Consider the following 13,132-nt stretch of genomic DNA (forward strand, 5'->3'; position numbering starts at 1 on the left):
CTATTAGGTGGAGTGTTTTCGGGATAGGTAAGAACGATCATCTTCAAATTTCTTCACTACATTGTTCAATCGTCAACATTCTGAACAAAAATAGTTGAAGGATTCATTTTCTCGAAAAAATATTGTCAATTCTGAATTCAGCAACCTCGAAACCCAAGCAATCGATATATAACTCGATTTTTTATCAATTTTTCAAAAACCACCCCTTATATCTTCCGAACCACCCCACCCTCTACTTTTAAGTTGAGTAATGTACTAGGAAAACATACTTGAAGCAATTGGTGTGTTCAGGCGTTCATGTTTTTTTTTTCAATTCAGTCAACGTTTGCTCAATTATAGAAAATGTAGGGATGTAAGGTTAGGGGCGCTTTTATGAAATTTTAGGGGATGGATTTCAAAATACGATAAAAAATCATCAAGTATATGGATTTTATGGTTTTTGGGGGCGCTGATTTCGATTCTGATGATATTTTCACCATTTGGTGGTATGTTTTTGAGATATACAAGTGAAGAACGATCATTTATATTTTGTCACTAGTAGATACATTGTTCAATTGTAAACAAAGCATTTTTACTAAAGAAGTCTAATTAGTTCCATTCTCGTTGAAAGATTCATTTTTTTGAAAAAATATTTCCAGTATTGAATTTAGCACCCTCGAAACCCAAGCAATCGGTGCATTACTCGATTTTTTATCAATTTTTCAAAAACCACCCCCTTCAATCTTCTAAACCAGCCCTACTCGAGCTTTGAGTTGATTAATGAGCTGGAAGTCATACTTTTGGAGGGAATTGGTGTGTTCAGCGTTTCTCCTTCGATTCAGCAAACGTTTGCTAAATTATAGAAAATTTAGCAGTGTAAGATAAGGGGCGCTTTTGTGAAATTTTAGTGGATGGATTTGAAGATATGATAAAAAATCGTCTTGTATATCAAATTCGTGGTTTTTGGGGGCACTGATTTCCATTCTGATGATATTTTTACCATTTGATGGAGTGTTTTTGGGATGTGCAAAGATGATCATTCACATTTCTTAACCACATTGTTCAATTGTAAGCAAAGTATTTTCACTAAGGGAGAGTAATTAGTTCCATTCTCGTTGAAAGATTCATTTTTTTGAAAAAATACTACCAATTTCGAATTTAGCACCCTCGAAACCCAAGCAATCGGTGTATTGCTCGATTTTTTATCAATTTTTCAAAAATCACCCCCTTCAATCTTCTAAACCACCCCTAATCATGTTTTGAGCTGATTAATGCGCTGGGCTGGGAAACACACTTTTGGAGGCGATTGACATGCTCGACGTTTTGTTTCAGGACATGCAACGTTTGTTCAATTGGGAAAAATTCAGGGGTTTAAGGGGAGTTTTTATGTGAAATTTTAGGGGATGAATTTCAAGATATGATAAAAAATCGTCATGTATATCGATTTCATGGTTTTTGAGGGCACTGATTTCCATTCCGGTGATATTTTTACGATCAAGTGGAGTGTTTTCGGGATACGCAAGAAGATCATCTTCAAATTTCTTCACTACATTGTTCAATCGTCAACATTCTGAACAAAAATAGTTGAAGGATTCATTTTCTCGAAAAAATATTGTCAATTCTGATTTCAGCAACCTCGAAACCCAAGCAATCGATATACAGCTCGATTTTCCCCCAATTTTTTAAAAACCACCCCTTCAAATCTTCTAAACCACCCCTACTCGTACTTCGAGTCGATCATTGTGCTGGGAAACCCACTTCTGTAGGCAATTGACGTGTTCTGCTTTTTCTTCAACACAGTCAACGTTTTCTTGATTGGAAAAAGTTTGGGGGTTTAAGGGGAGTTTTTGTGAAATTTTAGGGGATGGATTTCAAGATATGATAAAAAATCGTCATGCATATCGATTTCATGGTTTTGAGAGGCGCTGATTTCGATTCTGATGTCAGTTTTGTGATTTGGTGAAGTGTTTTTGGAATATTCGTGAATTTTGAACAATTTTTTTCAATTTGTCCCTTAAAAATGACCTATTTATTGTATATCTGTGGGTTCCTTATTAATCTTACGAATTGTATCCTCCTGTGGGAAGACGAAATTATTCATCATTTTAAATCGAGTTGTACGATCATTTGGTTATAAATTTTCACGTGGTTCTCAATCATTGGAATTCCAACCAAAAAAAAAAACTAAAAACATCCCAATTCTTGTAGAAAAATTCATTTCGACGATAAAATATCGAAAGTTTTGTAAAAAGACGAGTAAGTATTCGCACCGTTCTTCGAATTAATGGCACGAAGAAATTTTCGCCACGAATCGGTGACAGGTCTAGCAGCGCGGTGAAGGGTGAGAACCATCTCCTTATTCGGCATACTTTTATATCTTTTATAGTGTCATTAGCAACCATTCGAATATTATTTCGATCAGAAACACCTCATCCTCGACGCGCTGGCTTTATTCTTGTTTTCAAGTTTAGTTTTCAGTCTGCGCAATTTTACATCTCGACAACAATGTTATTGCTATTTTAATAAAACGCCGCCGCGAAGTAGGCCGCCTTTAAGAGCGAAAAATACGACGAAAAGTACGCCGGAGTAAAATAATCGTCGCTCTCGGTCGTTTTAACACAACGAAGAAACGATAATTAGAGTTTTGAAGAGCGCTGCGAATAATCTAAGGTATTCTCCTCGTTTTTCTACAAACGTTTGCTTTTTTAATTCGTTGTGGCGAAGCTCATCGTAATACTTACTACAACGAAAGTAAGACACACGTAAAAAAGAAAAAAAAACACACAGCCGAAGGAAAGGAAGTGGAAAATTGCCATTTGCAAAAAGCGACTATTGTGCGAGTCGCGGTAAAAAACGGGCGTTTTTAATTTAAAAGCTCGTGTTTTGATTTTACTTTTAATTAAAACGAATTAGCCGAGATAAAGTAATCAGTTTGACAGCCTCGCCGAGGAGAGGCTTTTTTGTTTCGTCGAAAATGTTTTTTGTTACTGGCCCATATTCGAGCCGAGTCTCGCCACCAAATTGATAATTCCAGCAGCCAAAATTACCTACTAAAGTTGAATTGTTTTTTGCATCGGGTCATTCTAGGTATGTCGAATCAGCTCGGTTTTCAGCTCGAATGCTCCGATTATATGCTCAATTTTTTTTTTGTACGTTCCTAACGTTCCTCGTAGGTTATTAGAAAAGAATGGAAATTCGCTATCGTTGGCCCACTCCGATTCTCCTTGGGGCAGGTGGTGAGGGTGTTCATTTTTTTCCATCGGTTGAAATTCCTAATCGTAATGTCCAACATTGGAATTAAATTGCTCGGAGCTGCTAAAACTAGGGAAAAATTTTTTCTCAGCGTTTTAAAAATAATTGAGCAGCAGTTTCAAAAGTTCAAAGTTGAGCTTACTACCAAATTTGGACAAAATCTTACAAGTTTTTTTTTAGATGTTCTCAAAATGTTGAGGGAAATGATTGTATACTTTACAAATTGTTCAAGGTTTTGACGAAAGAGGAAGTCAATTGATTCGTATATCTAGAGCTGATATGTATGCTACGAAATTTGTAGATATTTCCGCCTTCTAGAGAAGTGTTGAGATTTTTCTCATCGCATCGAGCAAGCAAGATGCTGGAAATGAAAACAAAGCGAATACACATACTCGTGTGTCGAGTACACCAATGGGCAGGGCAGTGGCAGTGGCAGGCAAGAACAGATGCGCTGTTCGTTGGCTCGGCGGAGCGAGCGTTTTATTGCATTATTATTTACATCGTTTACTACAACACAAAACGCCGCGTAGACAGATAAAATAGGCGAGAGGGTAAAAGAAAGCCCCGTTAAGGGTCAAGGACATTTATGTGCGCGGTGATAGAGAAATTTTCGAAGGTACTGTAGCGTAGCGTACTTTCTTTCTGCTGTGTAACGACCGACGACCGACCGACCTAGCGACGTCATTTTTCCTTTTCGTAGTATTTAAAAAACGCCCTAAGAAATTTACCCTGTTGTCTTTTTTTTGCTTCTTTACTTTCTTCTCGTTATCAAAAAAAAAAAAAAGAGTAAAAGAATTACGACTGATGTTATAGTTTTACTTTGAGTATGTGTTGTTTGCACGAGGTGGGTTGATGGGTTGATTTGATATTTTTTGAGGTGAATTCGCTTACACTCGTAGAAAAGTGTCCGGGATGTGTGCTGGAGCAATGGTTGATGTATCTACGTAAATTGAGAAGGCGTATATAAGGGTTGTTAAAATTGTGAAAAACGAGCCGAGCCTAGTTGGGACGAGGTAGGGTAGAAACAGCTCCGAGGAAAATGTGAAAATTGCGCGATAAACCGACGAGAAAAGGAAACACGACCGTCGAGGCGTGTTTCGCAATTTTCAACATTTGCCTGTCATTTGTCTGCGTGTGCTGTGTGCCTTGCTTCGTGTCAATCCTTCGTCTACTAGGCGTATTGTACGTACTTACACTGAAAAAGCCAACATCTTGCTGATGTTATTAATTGCGTTGGCGGTTGGTATCGGTATTGTATTCGTAGACAGTCTTACCATGTAAGTCTACATTGTTCCATGTGTGTAGGATTTCAAGTGTCAAAATGTACGTGTAAACGTACATGGGCTACATACACGAGTATGCGAGATTTTGAACAAAGCACAGGACACGTAATCATCGCTGGAATAACCGGAATCGAAAGCATTCCATAAAATCGTGAAAATACCGCCAGAATGTAAATCAGCGTCCACAAAAACCATGAAATCGATATACATGACGATTTTTTATCATATCTTGAAATCCATTCCCTAAAATTTCACACAAAAACTCCCCTTGAACCCCTGAATTTTTTCCAATTGAACAAACGTTGACTGTGCTGAAACAAAACGTCGAGCATGTCAATCGCCTCCAAAAGTGTGTTTCCCAGCGCATTAATCGACTCAAAACATGATTAGGGGTGGTTTAGAAGATTGAAGGGGTGGTTTTTGAAAAATTGATAAAAAATCGAGTAATACACCGATTGCTTGGGTTTCGAGGGTGCTAAATTCGAAATTGGTAGTATTTTTTCAAAAAAATGAATCTTTCAACGAGAATGGAACTAATTACTCTCCCTTAATGAAAATACTTTGCTTACAAAATTGAACAATGTGATGAAGAAATGTGAATGATCATCTTTGCACATCCCAAAAACACTCCATCAAATGGTGAAAATATCCTCAGAATGGAAATCAGCGCCCGCGAAAACCATGAAATCGATATACATGACAATTTTTCATCATATCTTGAAATCCATCCCCTAAATTTTCACAAAAGCGCCCCTTACCTTACACTCCTAAATTTTCTATAATTTAGCAATCGTTTGCTGAATCGAAGGAAAAACGCTGAACACGTCAATTCTCTCCAAAAGTGTGTATTCCAGCACATTAATCAACTCGAAGCTCGAGTAGGGGTGGTTTAGATGATTTGAGAGGGTGGTTTTTGAAAAAATGATGAAAATAGAGTTATATATCGATTACTAGGGGTTCGAGGGTGCTAAATTCAATACTGGAAATATTTTTTCAAAAAAATGAATCTTTCAACAAGAATGGAACTAATTAGACTCTCGTAGTGAAAATGCTTCGTTTACAATTGAACAATGTAGTAGTGACGAAATATAAATGATCGTTCTTCACTTGTATATCTCAAAAACATACCATCAAATGGTGAAAACATCATCAGAATGGAAATCAGCGCCCCCAAAAACCATGAAATCGATATACTTGATGATTTTTTATCGTATTTTGAAATTCATCCCCAAAAATTTCACAAAAGCGCCCCTTAACTCACATCCCTAAATTTTCTATAAAATTTAGCAAACGTTGACCGAGTTGAAGAAACAACGCCGAACTTGTGAATTCCCTCCGAAAGTGTGTTTCCCAGCATATTAATCAACTCAATGCACTAGTAGGGGTGGTTTTTGAAAAATTGATAAAAAATGGAGTTGTATATCGATTGCTCGGGTTTCTAGGGTGCTGAATTATAAATTAAGATTAGTTTTTCATAATAATGAATCTTTCAACGAGAATTGATCTAATTAATCTTTCTTGGTCAAAATGTTCATGTTTGAACAATGTAGTGAAAAGTAAAAATTATCGTTTTTTGTATTTTCCGGAAAAATGCTATCAAATCGTAAAAACATGACGATTGTTCATCCGATCTTGAAATCCACCCCCCCCCCCAATTCCACAAAAGTTCTACACCCCTAAATTTTCCATAATTTAGCAAATGTTGATGGAGTTTGAAAGAAAACGCTGAACGTATCAACTGCCTCCAAAATTGAATTCTCAACACATTTTTCAACCTATAAGATGAGCGGGGGTGGTTCATAAGATTTGAGGGGGTGGTTTTTGAAAAATTGATAAGAAATCGCGTAATATATCGATTACTTGGGTTTCGAGGGTGCCAAAATCAAAACTGACAATGTTTTTCATGTAAATGAATTTTTAAAGCAGAATTTTAAATTCCTTTTTTTTTCAACAAAAATGATCATTTCTGGACTGAAATTGAAAACAGTTCTCAAAATTTATTTAAAGTCGTAACAAGTTCATCAAAATTTGTTCAAACAAGTTCATTTTCGGTGTCTAATATTTTTCGATAGAAAAAAATCGGTTTCGTGTCAAAAAGTAGACTCCTTGGAGAAAAACTAACGTGAGTCGAATAAACTGCAGAAAATTATAGGCTCTAAACTTGATTCGCCTCCATTTTTTTCTAGAATATTTGATTTTTCGGAAAGTAGGCCAGAATTTTGAATATCTATACATTTCTCTAACAATCAACTTTCAAGATATTCTCAGAACTTGGGTTGAAACTCTGGGAGCGTTCCAACACATTAAAATGTTACTGTCTTTGTCCTCAAGTTTGAAACTACCTGCTCAAAAGCTGAACTTTGATACACGAGTAAAACCCTAAAATTTAAGATTAGCCAACTACACATTCAATATACATCCTTGAAGTAAAAATCACAGCCCAATAACCAATTCAGAGACAATTCATCCATGTAATGCCACACAGAGTAGGGAGTACATATGGTAGATCCAATTGTACGAGTACCTATGCGAGGACAAAAAAGACGACTGACGCTGACAACCAAAGGCAACGCGTATGATAAAGGAAAAGAGAAGAGACAGGACAGGACAGAACAGGACAGCAGGATTAAAGGACGTATGTGCTATGGGGCTGCTTGATGCGGGCTAATTTAATCTCAGGTAACGGTTATGCGGTCGGCAAAACGACTACGGCCACGAAAACTTTTGCACTGGCCACCGCGGGCTTAATTGCCGCCCTGTTTTTACAGCCACCTCGCGCGCCTCTATTATACTACACGTTACACGACAATCGATTCGGCCTTTCAAACCTGCAAACGCACAAGGAGCGAGAGAGAAATACTCTCTTTAGCAACTACCGTACCTATATACCTATACTACCTACCGTTCCACATTCGCTCACGCTCAAAAGCTCGTCGGCCTTATTGACGTGTTAATTCCATACGTAGTTATGTACACATTCAGTACACACTGCACTACTAGCACACAGAGCACACACACAAATACCCTCGTACTGTAAATATACGCTACCTACCTATGCGCGTACTTTCACCCTACGTCGCGTCACGATGTAAAGCGTACGTAACGACGTCGACGTCGTCGTCGTCGTCGTTGTCGTGTGCCTTACCTACGTTAATAGACGTATGGGTATGTAATGTAGGTAATAGGTACGTATAAATACAATGTCCCTAAACACAAACACGCCTTATACATAAATAGGCGACCCTAGCTGTAGTTTTGGCTGTTCAAGTACATACTCGTATGTTTGGTTAAAAATGACTCTTGACGATACTGAAAATTTCAATTTCTTTTCTCAATAAAACCTGCATATTCGAGAACTCAGCCCCTGAAATTCATTTCTCGATTTTTGGCGAATTTTGAAAAATCTCCACTTAGGAAAAAATTAAAATTTCATCAAATCGACGCAGAAGGCTGAAATTTAGTTCATATCTTATTTTCAACCTCTTGAGTCGATTGAAGATGGTTTCGAGCATTTCTGGAGCTTACAGCGGATTTGTGGATTCTCTAGTTTTTGAAAAAAAAAAAATGTCCTAAATAAGGCCATATTAAAAAGCAACGCCTATAAGCTCGGAATCACCGTCTAAATGACTGTTTTGATCGAATGGAGCATATTTTAAAAATCCATTTGTATCGGTTCAAATTCAAAATATTCTCCCAACGATTATACGTATTAGTCTACTTTTTTGAGAACGTAAAAATTGCGTCAAATGAATTTGATTGAAATGTAAAAATTTTACCTTCATTGTCGATAACGAACGGCTGGTCTGTGGTCAAGATTTCGTATTTACAAATGTCGCCAAATTTGGGCGTGCAGTCACGATCGGTAGCTTCAACTCGCACAATTTCTTCGTACAGTCGTCCCTCGTCCACCGTACGTACGTACGACGGTTCCAGAAAGGCCGGAGCGTATTCGTTAATGTCGACGATGGTAATATGTACGGTAGCACTGAAACAGACGAAATAATACGTTAGAATGTAAGTAATCACACAGAAGTATTTACAGCAGCATTTTGAAAACATCAAGTTCTTTAATAGGTAGATATGTTCAATTCCTGGGGGGGATTCAAAAGCTGGGATTTTAAGACCCCCCTCCCTCCAACACAATTTTGATAAACGTTTTTAATGGTATAAAAATATGGAACAATTCGAGTTCGGTTGCAGAATTCAAATATTGGTCAATTTTTCGGACCTGACCCTCGAGTGTCCCTTGAGTCCTCATTTTCTTCGAGAATTCAGAGCTGAAGTGGTTCTCAGAGATGGTACCGGAAAAAATAAGAGGATATTCAAATCCCAATGTTCTCGAGGACTTGAGGAACAATACGTCACATCTGATTTTCAATTTTTTGACATTTTGAGTTTGACCATGTTTAAAGAAAATGATGAGAGGTTTGGGCAACATGGATCGAAAAAATAAATCGATTAATATTCGAAATTAGCGTTATCGAGTTAATAACCAGTGGATATGCCACTCTCTCAATATTGATTTTTTCCCTTGGATTTCGATCATAATCAAAGACCTTTTAGTCCCCAGAGCTGTTGGTGAAGATTTTATTTCAAAGTATCCAACAGACAGAGCAACAAAGGTAAAATGCAAAAGCATGACTTTCGATAAAAAGTTTTTTCAAATATTTTATTTTCAGGCGAAGGAATAACATGCATCTAAGTCATGTATTTTACATTGAAAAAAAAAATGGGGAAAAAATTTAATATTTCAAAAGGGAAAGCAAAAATAAAAAATTTTAAAGAGATTGAAAAAAAACGAAAAATTAGGATTTTTATGAAATTAAAAAAAAAAAAAATTTCCTTCGAGGAGTATTTTTTTCAAATTTTTGTAAAACAATAAGGTCCACAATTCCATATAATTTTTTGCAATTTTGGCAAAAAAAGAACTTTACTTATTGCAATTTTGATAGAAAAATACACGACTTTTCCTTATACGATTTTTGCAAAAACTTCCGGATATTTCAGCAAAAAAATGCCACATTTTTGCAATTTTGGAAAAACAAACAGCACTTTTTTTTACAAGTTTTTCCAGTCGAAATTTCCTACAAGACAAGTCGAATTTTTCTTGTCAAAAAGTCATGTTTTTCAAAATTACCAAGTCCTGCCTTCGTCAAAAAAGCCAAAAAAGTTCGAGTTTTTGTTTAATGGTCCTTTTTTTAGAAAAAAAAATTGAAAAGTCTTACTTTTCGCCAAAATTATCCACAAGTCCTGTTTTTGTCAATGTTGCCAAAAAAAAACCAGTTTTTGTTGCCGAGTAGTCTTTTTTTTTGCCAAAATTGTCAAAAAGTCTTGTTTTTTGCCCAATCATTTTTTTTTGAAAGTACCAATGTTTGGCAAAATTACCAAGTCCTGCGTTAAAAAAAAAAAAAACAAAAAAATCGGGGTTTTGCGTAGGTAATGGTCCTTTTTCTAGAAAAGAAGTTGAAAAGTCCTACTTTTGTCCCAAATTACCCACAAGTCCTGTTTTTGTCAATATTTCTAAAAAAACCCTGTTTTTGTTGCCGAATATAGTCTTTGTTTCTGCCAAAACTGTCAAAAAGTCTTAGGTAATTTTTGCACAGTCCGGTTTTCGTAAAAAATTTTAAAAGTCCTGTTTTTTGCCAATTTTTTTTGCCAAAATTACCCGCACAAGTTCTATATTTGTCAAAAATGCCAAAACAAGCTATATTATTCTTGCCAAAAAGGTCTCTTTTTTTACCAAAATTGTCAAAAAGCCCCAATTTTTTCCATAATTATCAGCAAGTTCCGTTTTTTTGCTAAATAATACGTAGTCCCTTTTCTTGCCAAAATCACACGTAAATCTGACTTTTGTCTAAGGTGCCAAAAAATTCTGTTTTCCTCAAAATGTTGTTGTTTACCTAATTTGCCAAAAAAAAGTCAAAATTTCTGAAAAATTGGTATTTTTGTATGTACTTATTCTTCTCTGGGAATTTAGATATTCAAAATATTTTTTGGCTCGTCGAATAAAAATATGTCAATCTTCCCTCGCTTATTTCCTCAAAAAAAAAGTGCTACCAAAGTCCTGTTTTTATTCTGTTTATCATGTTATCTTATTTTTTATACACCTTGGTTTTTGAAAGAGGTGTAGTATGAATATTGATTCGACCTCTCCAATGGTTCCCATCCCCCCTGTGGTCCCTCAATTTTCCTAAAAATCGGAAACAAATCGCCTTCCATCCGGAATTTGGTGGGGAAATTTTTAATTCTCAAAATTTGTGGGATCGAAAATGAAGTACCTAAGGTGACCTCGCAACGCCGAATGAAAAAAAAATCGAAATCGAAAATCAATTTTTTCTATTTCTTGTCCAATAATGATTCCAAAACAGCTATTTCAGTAATTTTTGACTTTTGTGAAACGCTAAATTTTTGTGATTGGCTGCTTGGCTGGTCTCAAATCATCGATAGAAGTAGGTCTAGATCTAGATAACTTCTTCGAGGGCTGTCTAAACCTAAAAACAAGTCAAATCTGTATACCTACACCTACCCTACGTACAGTTTTGGTGCTAGATTCATTTGTTGGTATAAAAATAAAATTGCGTATTTCGGTAGAGAATTAATTTACGTGAAAAAATAGTACCTAACCTACTGTATATACAGGGTGTTAAATAAAGCGTGGGCAATAATTTCACAATAGATGCAACTCGAGTAGACGAACAAAAAACGTTATTATGATAAGTTGCCTATCTTGTAAAATGAAGGCGCTACGTGCTCTGCAAAACTGGAAATTTACCAATTTTGAAAAATTCATCAAAAATAAGAAAACATTTGAATCATTCAAGTGATGCCCCTAACCCATAGTACTCGAGTGGACGAACAAAAAAAGTTATTATGACCAATTGCCTATCTTCAAAATTGAAGGGGCAAACCTGATTCAAAATTTCCAAATTTCGAGGGCCCCAAATTTGAATTTTGAAATTGTGCTGGCCCCTTCAATTTTGAAGATAGGCAATTGGTCATAATAACTTTTTTTGTTCGTCCACTCGAGTACTATGGGTTAAGGGCATCCTTTGAATGATTCAGACATTTTCGTACCATCTGCATATTAAAGAAATTACCCCATTTTTGAAATGAAATTCACCAATTTTGAAAAATTCATCAAAAATAAGATGATGTTTGAAACATTCAAATGATGCCCCTTACCCATAGTACTCGAGTAGACGAACAAAAAAAGTTATTATGACCAATTGCCTATCTTCAAAATTGAAGGGGCAAGCACAATTTCAAAATTCTAATTTGGGGCCCTCGAAATTTGGAAATTTTGAATCAGGTTTGCCCCTTCAATTTTGAAGATAGGCAATTGGTCATAATAACTTTTTTTGTTCGTCCACTCGAGTACTATGGGTTAGGGGCATCACTTGAATGATTCAAATGTTTTCTTATTTTTGATGAATTTTTCAAAATTGGTAAATTTCCAGTTTTGCAGAGCACGTAGCGCCTTCATTTTACAAGATAGGCAACTTATCATAATAACGTTTTTTGTTCGTCTACTCGAGTTGCATCTATTGTAAAATTATTGCCCACGCTTTATTTAACACCCTGTATATACGTGAAACGTAAAGTATCCTCTTAATAAGTGTTACGACTCGTTGTGCTAGAAAAGGACGATAAATCTACCGATGATTACCCTTTCCACCTACTGCGGTTCGTACCGCGATATAGAGTTATTTGAGACGACGACGACGAGCTTTTAGTACTCGTAACACTCGAGTTATATTGAACCAAATGAAACGACATCGTGCTGTTGATACGCGAACGTGTCGAGTCTGCGGGGCGGACAGTGCGGTATGGAACGCGGCCAAAATTTTATTAAACTCATTAAGGGTCGGAGAGAAGGGCTGTGGTTCATGGTTGTGTTAGTATCGAGTAATTTTGCCTTATCGATGTTGCCTTATTGTCTAAGTTGTATCTGTCTTTCTCTTATACTACGGTTGTGTCGATGAATGTCGATGTTGACCGATTTAGCATTCACGATTGATACAAAGTTGGCCAATATCAGTGCGGCTTTGAGATAATACTAGGAAAAGCTCGCTGAAAATATGCAAAGGTCTCAATCTCAATCTCAATGCGACTGAGTATTGTTTCTTCGTCCTACGCCCTGAACTAAGGCTCGTGATCGTTTGCCTGCTGATGCTGATGCCGCTGACATTTCCTATCAAAGCTCTCCTTATCTCGATTTGGTTCCATTCTTGTACAATATACTGGGTGTTCCATAACGAAGATGTCTATGTAAATTGTTTTGACAACTTTGGAAATAGAAAGGGCAAAGTTATGGGGGGATTGAAATACGCATTTTTTTAATGTCCATGAACCAAATGAAAGGTCCTAAAGCAGTTCTGATTTGAATTAACGAGCTATTTTTTGCAGTCTTTCAAAGCTCTGCAACACGTTGTTCTTTTCTAATTTGAATTTCTACGGCTGGCTGCCCTGTTTAGGTACAATTGCGTAGATTGTAATTCTGTATCATCTGGCGAATTAGTCAATACTTTAAACGGGCCATGAAGTGCAATTTTTTCAATTTCGCAAAAGTGTATTTTACCATTTGCATGAAGGGACTTGAATTACGTAGTGAATAAATA

The 13,132-nt window shown here is 36.4% G+C and overlaps 1 protein-coding gene across 1 annotated transcript in view; it reads right to left on the reverse strand.

Annotated features, from left to right (window-relative positions):
• The window catches only part of Cals (calsyntenin-1), an 80,993-nt gene that overhangs the window by 14,558 nt on the left and 53,303 nt on the right, over positions 1 to 13,132 (reverse strand). Inside the window, exon 4 of the mRNA XM_065361096.1 lies at positions 8,291 to 8,499. Within this exon, the coding sequence (XP_065217168.1) occupies positions 8,291 to 8,499 (209 nt within the window). The remainder of the gene's footprint in view (positions 1 to 8,290; positions 8,500 to 13,132) is intronic.

The sequence above is a fragment of the Planococcus citri genome, chromosome 4 (assembly GCF_950023065.1).
Source record: "Planococcus citri chromosome 4, ihPlaCitr1.1, whole genome shotgun sequence".
Lineage (NCBI taxonomy): Eukaryota > Metazoa > Arthropoda > Insecta > Hemiptera > Pseudococcidae > Planococcus > Planococcus citri.